This window comes from Cebus imitator, unplaced genomic scaffold (genome assembly GCF_001604975.1).
Source record: "Cebus imitator isolate Cc_AM_T3 unplaced genomic scaffold, Cebus_imitator-1.0 Scaffold250, whole genome shotgun sequence".
In the NCBI taxonomy this organism is placed as follows: domain Eukaryota; kingdom Metazoa; phylum Chordata; class Mammalia; order Primates; family Cebidae; genus Cebus; species Cebus imitator.
This window is the reverse complement of record NW_016107565.1, coordinates 1,450,178-1,469,862: the sequence shown is the minus strand read 5'-3', so window position 1 is coordinate 1,469,862 and position 19,685 is coordinate 1,450,178. Positions and strand designations below refer to the sequence as shown.

Sequence of the window (19,685 nt, the reverse complement as noted above, 5' to 3'; positions counted from 1 at the left end):
TCTCTGCTCAGTCCCCTTTTTGAACCGGTGATTGGGCGACTTCCCGTGGCTCCAATCGCCAGCCAAAAGGGCACCCGGACCGGTGTATTTTGTACGGAGAACCGCTGCAGCCGCGCGGGACAAAGCAGCGGCGCTGGCCGGCACAGCCGCGCTGGCCGAAACAGCCGAGCTGGCGACCGTGGAGCACCTCTGCCCGGGAATTTCCTAGTCTGTGGGCAATAAAAACGCGGCGCCCACTCACCCTCTGCGTTTTCACTGGGAGCTGCAATCCTGAGCTGTTCCTAAACGGCCATCTTGGATCGTCCCCCCAGGGTTGTGATTTTCAATGCAGTATTCCAAGAAAAGCAAAGTACTGATAAACATGCATTATCTTGTATTGTGCGCTATATTTTGGTAAACTAGTATATTTCTCATTTTAATATTAATTAAAAATAATTTATGTTATGTTGTGAATACACACATTCATTCACTCCTGAAAATTGAACAGGTGTTGAGTATTTAAAAATTTCCCTAAGAGGTAATTTTTACCATCAATTAAGTTAGATATTAGACTTTTAATCAAAATGGACATATATTGTTGACATCAAATACAATTTATTTGGTGAATTCTTTAAGCTATTAGAAAAACAGCTTAAGCTAAGTTTATGATCACAATCAATAATTTCTAGTATAGTTGAGGAAAAAGTCCTATGTTTTAGAATTAAGTATATTTAATAATAAACAATGAATTTTTTTAAGAAGTCTGGGTTTTTGCGTGACATTTCACTTTATTTCTTTAGCATATCGAATAATAAGATGCTGTGTAATTTGCAAGGTTTTTGGGAAAATCTATTAACTTATTTTAAATATTGATTATGTGGCTGTCACTGTCACACAATAAGGAGCATTTAATATATTTTAGTCTCCTAATCAAGGTCACACATATCTAATTATTTTTCCTCAGCACTTATACACAGGACTGGCTGACTTTCAGATGTAATAACTTAATACTTGCTTTTTTTCTTTCAAATAGGGTCTCACTCTGTCACCCACGCTAAAGTGCAGTGGTGCAAGCGTGGCTTACTGCACTTTAGCGTGGGCGACAGAGTGAGACCCTGTTTGAACAAGCGTAGCTCACTGCAGCCTGTACTTTCCAGGTTCAGGCAACCTGAACTTTCCACCTCAGCCTTTCAAGTAGCTGGGACTACAGGCATGTGCTACCACACCCAGCTAATTTATTTTTTATTTTTTGCAGACACAGTGTCTCACTATGTTTCTCAGTCTGGTCTCAAATTCCTGGCCTCAAGTGATCCTCCTACCTTGGCCTCCCACAATGCTGGGATTACAGGCATGAACCACCGCACCTGGCCTAACTTAATACTGTAAAAGTCAAATTTGGTATTTAATGCATGTTTAATAAGCCAGAGGGTTCATTGTTCATAAAAACAAATTATGTTTTAAGATAAAATTTGTATTTTTGTCTGAGATATGCATATGATAACTAAGAAAATAATACAAAGTAGCTTACATTTAAAGCAATGGTCATCTGCCTTATCCCTCTCTATCCTCCTATTGGTCAAAAGCTGAATGTTTTAATTTCTCTTACTAATTGCTCTGATGGCCCCTCCCATAATTCTTTATAACATAGGAAGATCTGTTTCTTTATTTACCATCTCTGGATAATATCTCTTGATTTGCTGATATAAAAGATGAGGTAACATACACAGTCCATCTCTGCAATGTTTCAGAGTTATATTTTTTTGTGTTATTCTAGTGATTGCCTTTGCTATATGTTAATATGTTTATGCCTCTATTTCTAATATTATCAATGTTTGAGAATTAGGTGGCTGGCCCTTTGATGCTTTTCAGTCTAGGTCTCATCCCACAGTAGGTATCCTGACTAAAATCTCTGACAAAATTATGACTGACTGGTAGGCATTGCTTTTGAGTACATAAATAGGAAGTTAACTATGAGTCTGTGATCCTAGGAATGAAAATAAGGAAAGCTGTTTTTGTTTGTTTGGTTCCTTTTTTTAGTGTAGAAGCAAATACCAACATGATCATATTCTGTGGACTCTTAGAATACAACTGTATTTTGCTTTTTCTTATAGTGTTGCCTTAGTCTCACCCTAGAAGAGCATAAGCTCCATGCAGCCATAGACTACGTATCCTATTTAACATGTAACACATTAATTTATATAAATAGGCTCTTGTTAAATATCTGTAAATACAAACTGAATCATATTAATTTATAAAGTTTGTCTATTTTAGAAGACAGATATTTATCATGATTTAGGATTGTGTATATTTTAAATCTGAATAAAATGTTTTTAAGAGCTTGAGTTGGACACTGGGAGATTATATTTGTCAGAAGTAGATACAAAATGATTGCATCCTGTGGTAAGTCCTGCTCAGTGATGAGAAACTATGCAGTTTATCTCATGAGAATGTTATATATATGAAATGATAGCAGAACAGCATATCTGTGTCTACAATTCCTTTCATGATATAAAAAAATGGGTTTAGAAGATAATTTCTTCCCTTTTTATTTTTCTTGCTTTAAAAAGTATCTTTTAAAACTCTGTTAATTTAGTTATATACAGGCATACAAAATTAAAGTAGAAGTCATATGTCATTCTTATTTATAATCTCACTCAATATTAGGTTAAGGTAATAAAACAAAAATAGTGACAGATTTCAGATTTTCCTTTTAATATTCATTGCTCAACATATCACATCTAATCATCTTGCCTTGACTTACTTTGTCTAAGGGCACAGCTTTATCCTTATCCAGAGCATCTGCCATCTCTTACCTCTTTTCCTCTCTCCTAACTAGTTTTTCTCCTTCCTTTGTTCTCCATAGAGTATCTTCAAAACACAATATAGTGATCTTTAGAGCATAGCTCAGATTATATCATATTTACTGAAAATTCACCAGGGGCCTCACAAATTAGAAGAAATACCAAAGATCTTATAATCCTAAATTTTACTTCGTCTGCTCGTATACACCTGACATCTTGTTTCCTCCCTCTGCTACGCTCTTTGATTGACACTAGACTCCTTGAACTCCTTGATATATCTTCAAAGCACTAATCATACTTCTGACCTACATCTTTTGCACATGCTGTTCTTTCTGCCTGGAATATTTTTACACCAGCTCTCTGGCTGGCTAGCTCTCTCATTTTCTTCAGGCGTCTAATCTCTTATCTTCTTACTGTAAGAAAATTCCTATTTACCTTTCCTGTGCTCCTCAGAGCTCCCAGAACAGAATCAATATCCATTCTAAAATTGCAACTGTACATCCTGATTAAGGATATATTTATGTATGTAAAGCTCAAAGTACTTTTAGGACCTCAGAACTGTGAAAGGTAAATCATTAAACTTGAGAGTACTGGCCACAGTATGAATGCAATATTCTTAATCTTTTCAGTTGCTACAAAATACAGTAAGCATCCAATTAATAGGCAGTTATAATATAAAATCCTAAGAATAAACATATTTGGACTGTTAATGAACTGTTAGCTCACCGATTATTCCAAAGAAAAGATCATATCATTCATTGATTTGTTTTTGTCAGGTATCAAAAGTACAATTATGCTTGGTCCTGCATTACAAATTAGGGAAAACAACATTAATTCAGCATGGTCCTTGCCCTTACAAAGTTTATAATCTGAGGAGATACAGGCAGATAAAGTCCATTGCTAGAAATAAAAACAGTACTATGAGCACGGCATGGAGATACATCTGATCTTGTTTTGAAGAGAGATCAGGGAGGCTTCCTTATAAAAGTTATACACAAATTGAATCTTAAAAGTATAAATAAGAAGAAGTTAGGTGAGCTACAGGGCTTCAAGAGGTGATGTGTTTCATAACTAGGTTTCAGCATATGTAAACATGCAAAGCAAAGAGCAAATAGGGAATGCTCTTGGCAATTCAAGTAATTCAGTAGAACAAAAGCATAGGGAGGATTGTTGACAGATGACAGCTTACCTGTATCGAGCTGGTAATAATAATATTACATATTATTTTGTATTTCACCATAATACTATGAACTAGAGACTATTAATATTCTCATTTTACAGATGAGGAAACCAAGACACAGAGAGACATGCTTAGCAGTCTTCTTATGAAGCCATGATCTTAATTACTGCCCTATAGTCCTTAATTCTGCAAAGGACTTTGTATTGACCTTTTTGTATCTTCAGAGCCAAAAAGTTCCTGGAATATTTTAATTGGTTTAATGTTTTACAAATGATATATGGCACTAAGAATAAGTGGTGAGATTAAAATCTTCCTCCAGGCTAAGTATGAGAATTAAGAGAATGTAAACTCCTACCAAAAAAAAAAAAAAAAAAAATGGATAGAATTTTTCATCTTAAGTGCATCTTTGCATTTCTTCTGATATGCAACTCTGGACAACATACAAAGGCCTATATAAACAAACTTAGCCAGTGCCAGCTCTGTTCTTTTCAATACATTTGTTTCACTTATGCTGATATAAGACTTGGATTATGAAAAAAAAAAAAGATTTGAGTAACTCAATCACTGTTGACTCTAAGGTCTGTCAAAAGTGCCTAAATACAAATATGTTAAGATTAGACATCCAGTGGTCTTCTGGCACCATTCTCTGTTCCGCTTCCAACTATATGTGGAATGATACAAGTTTCTAAAGGAAAAGCCCTCTTACCCTATTAACTAAAGAGAAAGCTTTGAAACAAACAAACCAAAAAATAAAAAGTCAATTATATAATTACAGCTTTCCAACTTTAAAGTCATCTCTAATTGGTAACCCTATATGCCTTCCTTTTAATGAAATCATATTGTCTGGGTTTATATAATTCAGAAGTAAATAGCTGCACTTTTATTTTAGTTATTCTGTTTAAATTGCATGACTTGTCTTGGGCTAAGATCTTTATTTCAAATGTCCTTGAGGTTTACAAAATTCTTTTTGGGTATGAAATAAGTCTAGAATAACATTGCATTATCAATGCATATAGTGATTATCTGATCTAATGTACTGAGCCATTGATATCATTTAAATATGTGATATAATTAAAACATGCAGATGAAAGATTCATAAAACAAAATCTTAGTGGTAAATTATGACTGTGTATTATCAAATATCTGCTTTTCATCAGCAGCACACAGGAATTTTGTTCACGGATAAAATACATAGATTATGTATTAGAACTGTTTTCTTTTTTTTTAAATTCCTATGAGGGTTAAAAGGAACTATATGTGATATGTGCACAGTGCCTGGCACATAGTAAGTGTTCAATAATTGTCAGCACTTACCTAAAAATCATCTCTTCGCTCCTATTAATAGCCTGGAAAGATTTAAAATATTGTATTAGAACTGTTTTCAATAGAGAAGTGTAATGTATTTTTTATTGCATTGTATTAAAAATCAAAGCATACTTTGTTTTCATATGATGGGGGGAAATTATTATTTAAATGGAAACAAGAAGAGATGCTAATGTTACTGAGCACTTGCTATTTTTCTGACACCCTTACATACACTCTGCCTCCAGTTGGCCTCCTGGATACTAGTCTAGAGAATCATTAGCATTGTTATAAACAAATCCCTGCTGCTATGGATTCTGGAGCATACTACATAGAGTAGCCAATGTAAGAAGCAACTTGCAAATCAATGTCTATAATTCAGAGTATACAGGTTGAGAATCCCTAATCCATAATGCTTGGACTAGAGTGTTTCAGATTTCAGATTTTTTTTGGATATTGGAATATTTGCATTTATATTTACCAGTTGAGCATCCCTAATCTGAAAATCTCAAATCCAGAATATTCCAATGAGCGTTTCATCCGAACATGAAATTTGAATGTCATGTTGGTGCTCAAAAATTTCAGATTTTGAAGCATTTTGGATTTTGTATTTTGAATTAGGGATGCTCAACCTGCATTTTGTTGTTATGATTGACTTGGGGTTCATATTTAAACCATATCTCCAGATAGACAGTCGCATGGCTTCTCATTGTACTGAGATGTGCCCCATTCTCCTTTACCATGTAGTCTACATTTACGTGAGACCTCAAATGTACCTTCCTGATGTATTGCCAATTTTAGTGGAACATATATATTCTACTTTCATGTATATGTCTATATGAAAGTTGAATCAACTTAGTAATTCTCTCCTTACAAGTCAAGAAAATAAAGTATATAACAGTAACTGTCAGAAGTCATGGCAAGGTTCAAATAGTATTAAGATAATAATAACACAAGAGATTTAAGGATAGTCAATTTTTTACTTTTGTTAAGGAATTAAAAATCCTACTAACACAGTTCATTCCACAAAATGTAGAAGAGAAAGAAATTAGCTTTATTATTAAATAAGCACATCTAGAATGCAATACACATTGTAGGCAGTCTAGGAAAGACACTACAAAGACTAGAGAGAACCTCACAGATTTATACAATAGGTTAAAAAATAATTACTAAAATTTATTTTATCTTTTTGACAGACCACTTGATGTGCCTTGTCTCTGGCATACCTCAAGTGAGAACCTTCAGTTGCTGTCAGAAGTATGCGTTTACAGGTTCAATGGTCAGAAGGCTGGTAACCTTGCACTATAAAATCAAAAAGTATACCGATTTTGTTTTCTAAGGGGAGCTCTAAAGGAGGGGAGTAGGTTTGTTGCTTCCCTCTCCTTTAATATACAAAGAAAATTTCATTGTTTTACTCTTGCACTTCAACCAGCAAACAATTCACTCTGAGATTCATAAGGGAGATATATGCATAAAGGAAGACAAGTTAGAGCTCTCTGTGCAGAAGGGAATTTGATCCCTAATCCCAAACCACAAATCTAGTGAGTTAGACTGAACCAAATAGGAGAGTTAGTAAGGAAATCTGAGCTGTATTTAGACTGTGGTTTTAAACAGTCTCAAGCTTATGCTCACCCTAAGACTAGATATTTTCCCCTAAATTCCAAAACTGAGTTCTGAGAATAATTGACCCAACCTGTTAAGAAAAGAGACAAAAGAGCAAGAAAAAAAGGATCATTCAATGAAATTAATATTTTCCAGATTTTTTGGGGCCACAGCAACAATCTCTGTGACAATCTCTCTTTAGGGAAAGAATAGATAGAGCATGACAAAGAGAAAGAATGGTGGTTTGGAGTAATCTAATTAGAACAAGGGTTTTTAAACTTTTTGTGTACTCTGATGAAGCTTATGGACCCCTTATTAGAATAATCTTTTTAAGTGCTTAAAATAAAACAAAGCACATAGGTCTGAAAGGGAAATCAATAATATTTAAACACAGTTGTTATATAAAAACTATAATAGAAAATATACATTTTTCATGTGAGGATATATATGCTTCTTAACACATTAAATTAGAACTTCTAGTGACAGATCTAATAACTACTGTAATTTTCAATAGTGATGAGCACATACAATATTTTGAGGTATCTGAAAAAATTACAATGCAGTATAAAAAAATCTATAATTTCTACTGGTCACAAAGTCCCAGTTACTTTTACTATTCATGTGGTTTATTGCCTACATTTGTAATTAAGAGAAATGCTAAAATTGAGTTAGAGAAAAAAATTCATTTAAAGTCTAGAGAAAATATAGACATTTTTCTTCTTCATCCAAATTTCTGGAACAAGGGAAAGAGCCACTGAAATATCAGGGAAAGGAGATGGGCCACATTCTCTTCTTTAGGAGTCTGGGGTGGAATAAGAGCCAATGCTACTAGTAGTCTTATTTCACCCCAGACTTCTAGAAGATAAAAGTTTAAAAAAAAAAAATAGAGGACTACATCCACCCTGACCTTCAACAGCCAAGCAATGATCTCAACCCTTGAGAAATAGCTGAATTGATGTTATAGCTTCCTCTTCCTTTGGGATGGAGTACTCTGCTCTTGATCCTTAGAGAAAATTAGGAGAAGAAAATAAAAGCCATGAGCTCCTCCTAGAGAGTGACAACACTCAGTGTAGGATCACTTGACGGCATTCCTACCTCTGTCAAGGGAGCAGTTTGGCAAACAGAAAGTTTCTCCTGCTATTTCTTCTAAGCTTTCTATTCTCCTGAGATTAATGAGGTTCATTTTCCTAAGGCCTTATAAAAGCCTCATTATATTGCCAGCAGAGGATTCTAGAGTAAGTTAGGACAGCTCCCTAATTTATTTACCTAAACTCACACTATAAACCAGATCTAGCAGACACTTTCTGTTATTCAAGTTTATCTTTCCCTCTGTCCTAAGGCTACTCAGTCAGTAAAGACTGAAGATATAATGTAAACCTAAATCTTTTTTTTTTTTTTTTTTTAAGATGGAGTCTCTCTCTGCCACCCAGGTTGGAGTACAGTGGCACAAACTCGGCTCACTACAACCCCTGCCTCCTGGGTTCAAGTGATTCTCCTGCCTCAGCCTCCTGAGTAGCTGGGATTACAGGTGTGCGCCACCACACCCAGATAATTTTTTTGTATTTTTAGTAGAAATGGGATTTTGCCATGTTAGCCAGGCTGGTCTCGAACTCCTGACCTCAGGTGATCTACCTGCCTCTGCCTCTCAGAGTGCTAGGATTACAGGCTTGAGCCACCGCACCCAGACTAAACCTAAACCTTTCTGATTCCAACATGCTAAGTTTTATATTGTGTTCTACTATGCTATCCTAAACAAAAGTTTTTAAAAAATCTATGAGTTTTCTACTCCATGTATTTAGACAATAGCTAAATATTAATAATTTGTATTTTGCCATTTTTCCTAATGTAGCATATATTTATTGAAAACCTCTTATAAAAACAGATACTATGCTATGCTCCAGAGGTATAAATGGTATGCAGAGAAGACATGGAAACTTTGACTTAATAGATCTTATAGACTAGAGATAGATACAGACATTAATCAAATAACCCATACAAAATAAATACATAATTACAAATTGTATTTACTGTGCTAAAAGTAATAGGTGAAGTGCTATATAATGAGGGCTTCTAAACAAGCCTGGAAATTAGAGAAAACATTAGCAGGAAAGCAAAACATTTGTGAGGTGATTTGATAGAATTTTACAAATTATTAAAGAGTACTTTTCCCTTTAAAGTAATTTTAAACTAATATATTAGTTGCTTTAAGTAATTTTTTAACAATAAAAAATTTTCATCACTAAAAAGTAGCAAGACTTCAACTATGTGATAAAAGGTATTTTAGTTTCAAAAACTGCCAATAATTCAAATATTTTAAGAAATTATCTTCCCATACAGTTCCCTACAAAATTAGCTATTTCCAGGAATTTGGGGGTGGTAACGATAGCGTGTGACTACTAATGGGTACTGAAATTATAGTGGGAATGGAGAAAACCTTCTAAAATTAGATCATGGCATTGGTTATAAAACTTATTAATATACTTAAAAATCACCCAATTGTACATTTTAAAACGGTGAATTTTATGTATGTAAATTATATCCTAATTTTTTTAAGTTGGGTTAAAAAATGAATCACATAGTACCATCAATTAACTGTCAACAACCTCCAAAACTATTACTAGTAGTAGAATTTGTATGTGGTAACCTGGAAGACCTATTCAAGCAATATAGCTATTCACAGGACTTTAACACAGAATGACTCATGCTTTAAGATTACATTCTCTGATGGAGAAAACAGCTCACAGATCAGTGAGGGATGAAGGTGATGGCTTCCTCATCAGGAAAATCTAATGAATGAATGCAGGCAATCAGTGAGATGACAGATGTAGAAGCTTATATCCTACTAAGTTGACTTACTGAGTCATTAAAATGATTTACAAGCCACCAATTACCACACTGATATGGAATTTTTTTTTTTAGTATTAAAAAGAAGTGTGAAATTTAACACAAAATCAATTCACATGTAATGGAGCATTATTGGAGGCTTACCATCTAAGGCAGATAAACAAAATGAAGTAATTACTCATAGAGGAGACAAAAGGAAGCATGAAGGGAATGGCTGGATAGGTATTTTCACGAAGATCAAAGTTTTTAACAAAAGAAAGAAACAAAAAAACAGTAATTTTAACCTTAAAGTCAGTACTGTTAACAATAGCTGTCTGAATTCAAATTCACATCACAGAGTTTAAGGGTTAGGAAAGGCTTCTCTTAAAAAAAAGGCTCCATGGGAGATACAGCTTTCAAATATTTTCTATGCTAGGATTTATGATTTGTGACATTCAATCAGGCTATATCAATGCATAAGTAATTTGCTAGAAATATACTAGCAGTTTTGTGAGGTACAGCAGTTCTTTCAAACTGAAAGAGTCACAGGCCACATCTAGTAAATTATTGATTTAATATACCACATTGCTCTTTTGTGACCTGCAAGAAGTCATCATTTTTAAAAGTACTTAACTTGCTTTCTGCGAATAATTTATACATTACATAATAATTTTCATTATAGAATATATTTGATAATAAATTATACATTACAAAATTGAAGAGACAGATGTGAAATTGCAAGTAGCTTAAGGCTATGTTGCCTGTATTATATTGCCTCTAAGATACCTGAACATTCAAGTAGCATTTCTCCCACATAAATGTTTTGAAATTTCTTCTAATTTACTCAGTGATAAGATATCTCTTCTTCTTCAATCTTGGTTCTTCATCCCATATACATATCCCTGCTCAAAGTGGTATTTTCAGTGGATGACTAGAAACCTTAAAACCTGGTTGTAGTCTGATGATCTGATTTCTCCAGCAATATCACATCTGTCTACTGTATCATTGCATACATAATTCAGGGATAAACAAAAATATATATAGCATAGTTGGATTATGGACACACACAAATCAAATTAAACAAATTCAGTCAAAAGATAATTTTTATATTAAACAAATAGAAAAATAGAGAACAAGAAAAATAAGAAATTGTGTGGATAACTTCAGTTACTAAATGAGGATATGCCTTAGGCTAATAAGATATTAGTATTTGTATTAGTCTGTTTGCATTACTATAAAGAAGTACCCAAAACTGAGTAATTTATGAAGAAAAGAGGTTTAATTGGCCACATTCTGCAGGCTGAAGAGGAAGCATGGTTCACCACCTGCTTCTAGTGAGGGTCTCAGAAGGCTTCCAATCATGGTTGAAGGTGAAGGAGGATTAGACACATCACATGGCAAGAGAAGAGACAAGAGAGAGTGTGGGGAGGTGCCACACAATTTTAAACAACCGTATCTTGGGATAAATTACTCAATATTGCAAGGATAGCACCAAGTCATTTATGAGGGATCTGTTCCCATGACCCAGACGCCTCCTACCAGGCCCCACCTCCAATATTGAGGATTACATTCCAACATGAGATTTGAAGTGGACAAACATCCAAACACTATCATTCTGCCCCTCATATCTTATGTCCTTCTCACATTGAAAAATGCAATAATCCCCTGCCAATAGTTCTCAAAAGTCTTAAATCATTCCAGCTTGAAATCCAAAGTCTTAAGTCCCACCTGAGACTCATGTCCTTCCACCCATGAGCCTATAAAATCAAAACAAGTTACTTACTCCCAAGATAAAATTATAATGCAGGCACTGGGTAAACATTTCCATTCCAAAAGGGATAAATTGGCCAAAAGAAAGGGCCAATAATCCACACAAGTCTGAAATCCAACAAAGCAGTAATTAAATCTTAAAGTTCCAAAATAATCTTCTTTCACTCTATGTCCCACATTCTTGTGTGAGGGTGGGCTCCCAAGGCCTTGGGCAGCCCTGCCTCTATGGATTTGCAGTGTGTAGCCCATGTGGCTGCTCTCAAAGATTTGAGTTGAGTGCTTGCAGCTTTTCCAGGCAGAAGGTGCAAGCTGGTCGTGCCTCTACCATTCTGGGATCTGGAGGGTGGTGGCCTGCTTCCCACAGCTCCATGAGGTAGTGACTTGGTAGGAAGTTTGTGTGAGTCCTTCAATCCCACATTTTCCCTTGGCATCGCACTAGTAGAGTTTCTCAGTGGGGCTCCACTCCTGCAACAGGTTTCTGCCTGGGCACCCAGGATTTTCTATACATTCTCTGACATCTAAGTAGAAGTTGACAAGCCTCCTTCACACTTGCATTATGAGCATCTGCAGGCCTAACACCATGTGGAAACTGCCAAGGCTTATGGCTTGCACTGTACAGAGCTGTGGCTGAGCTGTACCTGGGTGCCTTTGAACCAAGGCTGAAGTCAGAGTGACTGGGATGCAGAGAGCAGCCTGCCAGGTCAACTGGGCCATGGGCCTGCTCCGAGAAACTATTATTTTTCCCTTGCCTCTGGGCCTGTGATGATAGGAGCTGCCTCAAAGATCTCTGAAATGCTTTCAAAGCCTTTTCCCCATGGTCTTGGATGTTAGCACTTGACTCCCTTTTACTCATTTCTCTAGCAAGTAGTTGCTCCACACTGTTTGTATCCTGCACCTGAAAATGCTTTTTTTTCTTCCCTGCCACGTGGCCAGGCTGCAAATTTTTCAAACTCTCCCACTCTACTTCCCTTCTAAATATAACTCCAACTTTAAGTCATTTCTTTGCTTCTGTATCTAATTATAGTGGTGTAGTATTTTTTCTTCTCCATCATCTTGAAAGCCATTATGATGGACCGTGGGGAGGCTGCCAGCTGGGAAGTCAACAACCCTGGTCCCACAGATGAGTCCTCTGGCCAGCAACCCCAAGAGTCAGGGAGAGCAAGTCAAGAATAATGGCATTTTATAAATAGGCTAAGTTTGACATTTTTAATCTCCAAATTATTTGGCTCTATAGGTAAACATAAAACATAGGTCTTTGGTGTGGCACAATTACAATTAATTATTATAAATTACATAAACATTAAAATTATTATCAAAAAGAAAGCACATTTAGAATCATCACTTTGACCTTTGCAAACTATGTTTTTAAAGAGGCAAGTCCTATGAGATATTACATAAAAAAATGTTTTCCATAGTCAAATAAATTTGTGAGAAAGAGCATGATATTCCCTAAACCTTACTAAAGTCTCAAATCCTTTACCCATGTAAATCCCATGGTGAAATCATAGAATCATGTCTTCTTAAATTCAAATGTCTTACAAAGATGCTATTAAAAGTATAGATTTAGGCCAGGTGTGGTGGCTCATACCTTTAATCCCAGCACTTTGGAAGGCAGAGGTAGGCAGATCCCCTGAGGTCAGGAATTCAAGACCAGCCTGGCCAACATCTACTGATAATTCAAAAATTGGCTGGGCGTGGTGGTGCACACCTGTCATCCCAGCTACTCTGGACGTTGAGGCAGGAGAATCGCTCAAACCCAGGAGACGGAGGTTGCAGCAAACTGAGATAGCACCATTGCACTCTAGACTGGGCAACAAGAGTGAAACTCGGTCTCAAAAAATAAAAGTACAAAAATAAAATAAAATAAAATAAAATAAAAATATGGATTTATTCACTACATAAGTTAACATCAGGAACAGGTGAATTCTTATGCTTAATGCATAATAAGAAATATAGGCTGTTTAGAGAAACAATACACAATTTGACAAAAGGACCGTAGATACATGTGATAAATGTCAAATAGCAAAAGTAAGAATAGAATCCAAAGGTCTGTCTTGCTTTTATCTTCAATCAATTGGTAAAGAGCCAGAAGGATAAAAGCTGCTGTTTTCTCGATTAGCCAATAAGATGACTTTCAGTTTTTACCACTAAAAGTAATGCCCAGAACCACAACCACTTTTGCACCAACCTAATATAAAACAGATTACAATATATGTGTATCTCAGAGCATAATTTCCCTTATTTATAATAACACATTGCATAATTATTATCAAACATTGTAATATTTTGTTATAGTTACTGACTATAAATTAGGCCACACTGTAGGCACTCATCAGAATAAACATAATATTATGGCTACCAGTACAAATAACAGAATCTAACATAATGTTACTATAAGGACATATTATATTTAAACCTTGTATATATTTGTATTTTAAAAGAACCCTCATATTTCTAAGTATAATTTTTAATAAAAGCTGTCCTGAATGTCCATTATACAAAATAAAATATGTAAAACAAATTCTGACTGTCAGACATATGTTAATTAGGATAGCACAATGTTCATGACTGAGTCACGGTACTGAACTCTAGTTAGAAGTTCCCATTTCTATTCAGACTTTCCAAATATAAAAATAAGAGTTTTAAGAGTTTTGTCATATTCATTTAAAGTATTGTAATTTTAATTCTGGAACACCTTAAAATCAGAAGAAAAATTAACATAAAACATACTGCTTATTCTCGAATGATTCTCTCATCAGTAGCATTATCAGTTGAATAAAGTTATCAGTGCTGAAATAAGAATAACACCTGACTGCTCTAATCTCAGACAATAATGAGTGATAAGAGGGATACATCTTTGGTTATTGTAATCACTGTCAATTTGTTGTTTTTTCTAGAGAGTTCTAATTTTAGTAAGTTTAATTCTAACTATTTATTACTTTTTATAGAACATTAAAGAAAAAAGGTACAACATTCATTAGTCACTCTACTCAATACAACATACTGTTTGTGTTGTGTGTGTTTTAAATATACTGTATTGCTATATTTTAAAACTTTGACCAGTAATTAATCATAAGATTGTACTTTTTCAAACTGTCATGAGTATTCTAGAGGTACCTAATTCATCACTGCATGCAGTGCTCTTTAAAAGGAAAATTAGGCATTAACTTCAGTAAATTCCCAGTATAAAACCTACGGCTTTATAATTCTAATCTCCTTCTGTCAAGCCACAGTTATGCCACTGCTGATATCTAATGGGAATCACTCCACTTTTGTTCTTGATCTTATTTCCAGGTCAATGCTCCTGATCTTCTTTGTGTAATGATTCCTTCCTCCGTATTAAATCGACAAAATCACTCATTCGACTTTGCATCTCCCAACTACTTTTTAAATTCCTCTCCCATTTATAGTCATAATTATAGGTTACTTTTGTTTTTGTTTATATACCACTTACTCTTCATCCAACTATAATCTAGTCTTGTCCACTTGCCCCCACCCTACTCTAGCTCAGAGGTTGGCAAACTTCTTCTGTAAAGGACCAAGTATTATTTTGGGTTTTGCTGGCCACATATATCTTTGTTGAACATTCTTCTGTGGTTTTTGTTTAGTTTGTAACTCTTTAAAAATGTAAAAACCTTTCTTGGTCTGCAGACCTGATTTGGCCCAATGGCTATAATTTGCAGAGTTACTTGAAACTTAAACAGAGTAGTTACTTGAAACGACTCCATTAATAACCCCAAAAAACCTCCCTTTGGTTTTTGAGGGGAATAATAAAATTATACTCTGTCCTTCCTGCAAAACTTAAAAGGAAATCAAGCTTTAATACTCATAAAAGATGACGGGCAGTGACAACAGGCTTCCTACCAGCTGTCTGCAACAGCTACAGCCCTACCCTCAGAAGGTGCCCTAAAAAACCTGCAGTGTAGAAGCGCACACCAGAGAGTGTGATCTGCAGGAAGGATGGCTCCTCATCTGAAGAAAGGTAGAAGTTCCTGTCCAGGGCTCACCAATCAGGAAACTCGCTCTGACTCCAAGCATGAAGGAGCGGGACCAGCTGGCAAGGTGTTTTAAAAAACAAAAAAACCCTCCTCATGCAAACTATAGACCTAGGGCAGAAAAGCTTCACTCTTACACTCCAGATTGCCAAGTCAACCCAGACTTCTTTTGTATTTATTAATGACTTTGCAACATTTACCACTTTGAACACTTGCTTTTCTTTGAAGCTCTTCTCACTTGGCCCCCAAGAGAATAATTTATCTGTAGCCACCCACTCTTTATCTGATATTAAAACTTTGCTGTTTCCCAGAACCTCCTCTTTGTCCATCTTTTCTCACTCTACCTACTTTTCAGAGTGATCTCATTTGCTTAAAGAATATCAGTTACCATCCATATGCTTTCTATACAAAATCTCCATTTAGCTCAGATCTCTCTTGAGTTCTAGAACTATGAATTCTAATGCATCCCCTATCTTGTGAAAAACAGAACCCGCATCTACAGTTTATAAGAAACATTGATTTCACCCTCATTATTTTTTTTAACATACAATATTGGGTGGGCCTGAGGTAGCCAGCAAGTCTACCTCAAGGTACCATCAACAACTCCTCTGATTTCAAGGTAAACTATATATGCAGATAACGACTGATGAGAAAATAGAATACTTAGATGAGTGGGTGAATGTATTTTTACAGCCATTCATGTCTCACACATAATCAGTGTTGAAACTGCGGAGAATTTCAAAGCCTGTCAGCAAGTAAAACAATTTCCCACTTGCATATGTAATTTCTCATTATTATAAAAAGATGATTAATTTCACACTCTTATCACAAATGAAAGCTAGGCCACCATTATTATATTTCTAGATAACACCATTATAACATTATTACATACTTTGCTTCTGATAACAGTAAAAGTTTTGTTTGTATACTTCTTTATTTTTTAAATATTTAACACTAGAGGATCTTATTAAAAGATGCAAATAAATTATACACTTTAAATTCCAGTAGTCATATATTTTTTATATGAAGAAGATAACCGTGGCATGAATTTTTTAAAACTTTTTTCTAAAAATGATATTTTTACCATTTTTTCCTAGCACCCTGTGGAAGTCGTTCAACAGGTTCAGAAGGCACTGTTCTATCACCAAACTATCCAAAAAATTACAGTGTGGGACATAATTGTGTTTATTCCATAGCAGTTCCAAAGGAGTTTGGTAAGTAAGATTCAACTCATTATGTAATATTTCATTCCAGACATGCTTTATTTTTCACTATATGCTATTCAAAATTTTTAAATGAAAATGCCTACTATTCATAAAGCATTTTACTTTGTAATTCTGGAGGTTTTGTAATACAATTTTGAGGTCATCTTACTCGATCTGAATTTACAGTCAAGTACACAGGTGAACAACAATACAAAAATGAAAACAGGATTGTTTTTAATTTTTAAAAATGAGTATATCAGTAACCATGCACGTGCCTTCATATTGGAATGTCATAAAATGGGAAATTACCAGAGCATAAAGCCAAGGCTGCTCTGTAAAATATGTATTAAGTCAAACATTGAACTGTTACAATAGTAACAAAAGTATTTTAAAAACAATCAGATCAGTTTTATAGTTTATTAACCCATTTCCAGAAAGAAGAGTTTTTGGTTTTAAGCATCTAGTTTCTGGGACAACAATGAATATAAAAAGACAGCAAAGGACATTTCAGCTCATCTTGTCAACCTGACAATCTGTTCTGCATTGGCACTAAGAAGACAATGTGTCCTTTGCTGCCTTCACATCTTTCTGATTACACGTCTTATAAGTCACTTATCTGGCTTCTAAAGGTTTTGGTTCTGAGATCCAGCTGGATCTAACCCAGATTAAGCTCTGTTCATGGATGGATAGGCAAAGGAAATTTAGTAAGCATTAAAGTGTGAGAGAGAGGCTGAAAGTTCATAGACTTCTAGAATTCAGATTTACAGCATTGTGTTACATGGTAAAGGATTTGTTAAAGCTGTAAGGATTGTCTGGGTCAGGATGACTCAGTATTTCAGCAGAAGAACATGGATTTTATCATTAGAGATAGTTGAAAAACATCTTGACTTAACAGTTCTGCTGCTGATATATAAAATAAGCTGATGCTTCCAGTCCAATTTCTTATAACCAGATACTACCTATATACATATATATCCTCCTTTTCATCCTTCTGAAACAACTCCAAGATCTTCAATTTACTTGAGAGCATTGTCATCAGAAATGAAAACCTTTTAACATTGAAATAGAGTGATGATGCCAGCATTAGCAAAGTGCCTGTTTTTGTACTCTACAAAGTATTTCTTTCCCCTAGCATATGGATCGGTTAATCCAAGGTTAGCTCTTTGAAAGTGAAGAGAATGACAGTTTAGAAAGAAAAATATCATTCACTTAATTGTGTTTATTTTTTACCTTTTGAGTCCTTCCTTTGCTAGAGAGTTTTATTCTCCCCAGATGCCAAAAATGTTACATGATTGCTGACAGAATCCTAACAATGATTATCCAGAAAACTTCATGGCTCTTTGATTCCCTTTTTGGAAGCCATTAATTTGTTCTGTTATACTCTGTTCTTGAGATGCCATGTGGCCAAAGGAATGAGAAAGAGGAAAATTAGCCATTTAATGTCCTGACAAATAAACATGTTGTTCACCCTGGAGATATATTACTGCAGCCTGTGTATGCTGAAAAAGAAAAGGAAAAAGCACTAATTAAAATAAAGGAAATTAACAAATTCCTAAAGAATGAAATCTATATTTTTGTAGGGTTAATGTAAGTTGAATTTAACGCTCCTAATATAAAAAAAATGCTACATTGAGCCAATAATACTTGGTTTTTAAAACTTTTTTTTTTTTTTTTCAAATGAGTCTTCTTGGTTTTTTGTGGACAAAACAAAATGTACCTGTATTTATTAGTAAAAAAAAAAAATCTAATTTTATTTCACAAATGTTGCATCATTCTTCATCTTAAGATACATATAAATTTAAGCACCTGTATTCTAATTTCAGCCTTGTCACATCTTAGCTATCTGTCTTTGGACCGGTTACATAATCTCTTTGAGACTGTCTCTTTATTTGTAAATTTGGTATCATTTTGTTTATAGAGTTGTGAGCAGTAAATGAGACAGAGATATATACATGTAAAGTATGTCTCACATACCTCATGCTTAATATTATTGGGTTAAAGAATGCCAGCTTTCAAGTCAGATTTCTGGGTTCAGGCTCAATTTAACTTACTTGCTCTTTTCATTGGACAAGTCACATCATCATCTTGAAACTTACACATCTCTAAAGTAGCAATGATAAATGCCTATCTTATATGCTTATTTTATAACAAAATAATTTAATGTATGGGAGTGATTGGCATAATAACATAGTAAGTCATATGCACACACAGGTACACATAAACACATTCTTCTTTATGTTCACATTCATATAAAACATCCCCATCCCCTCTTCTATCCCCTAAAAAAGATGAAATTAAATGACCTACATTATTGGATTGAACTAAGGTCTTAAAAATAGCATGGTTAAAATAAAACAATTATTTGTGTTATTTAGTAAAGCACTAAAACCAATATTTTGTGTTTTGTATCCCAGTGGCTCTTCAATCACCTAATAATCTCTTACAATTTTGTGGGAGTAGGATAATGAATTAAAAAATATTGACCACTGACTTCTTCCTACCCCTACCTTTACCTCTTTGATGAGAGATGATCAAGCAATAGTTACTGGATCTCTACAAATCAGATTTCTATTTTGCTTCTGCTTCCTCTTATTCTCAATTTGCCATAATTTTCTTCTGTTGCTGCATTGAGCTATATTTATTACTTTCCAGTATTCATCACATAACACTTCTCACATTTTTCTCTTTTTCTGTCATTTATCCCAAATTACAATCATTCCTTCTTCTGTATCTTTTATATGCAGATGATCTTCTATCATTTAGCACAGGGGTCTCCAACCAGTTCCCCAAGGACTGGTACTGATCCTTAGCCTGTTAGGAACTGGGCCGCACAGCAGGAGATGAGGGGCAGGTGAGCTAGCATTACTGCCTGAGCTCTGCCTCCTGTCAGATAAGATGTGGCATTAGATTCCCATAGGAGTACAAACTCTAGTGTGAACTGCACATGTGAGGGATCTAGGTTGTGCACTCATTTTTTTTTTTTTTTTTTCTGAGACGGAGTTTTGCTCTTGTTACCCAGGCTGGAGTG

The 19,685-nt window shown here is 34.9% G+C and overlaps 1 protein-coding gene across 6 annotated transcripts in view; it reads left to right on the top strand.

The window, feature by feature from the left end:
• CSMD3 (CUB and Sushi multiple domains 3) overlaps positions 1-19,685 on the top strand; it is a 1,251,170-nt gene that overhangs the window by 985,462 nt on the left and 246,023 nt on the right. For all 6 annotated transcript variants that reach the window (XM_017498748.2, XM_017498749.2, XM_037727955.1 and 3 more), the window contains one exon: positions 16,550-16,666. In XM_017498748.2, the coding sequence (XP_017354237.1) occupies positions 16,550-16,666 (117 nt within the window). The remainder of the gene's footprint in view (positions 1-16,549; positions 16,667-19,685) is intronic.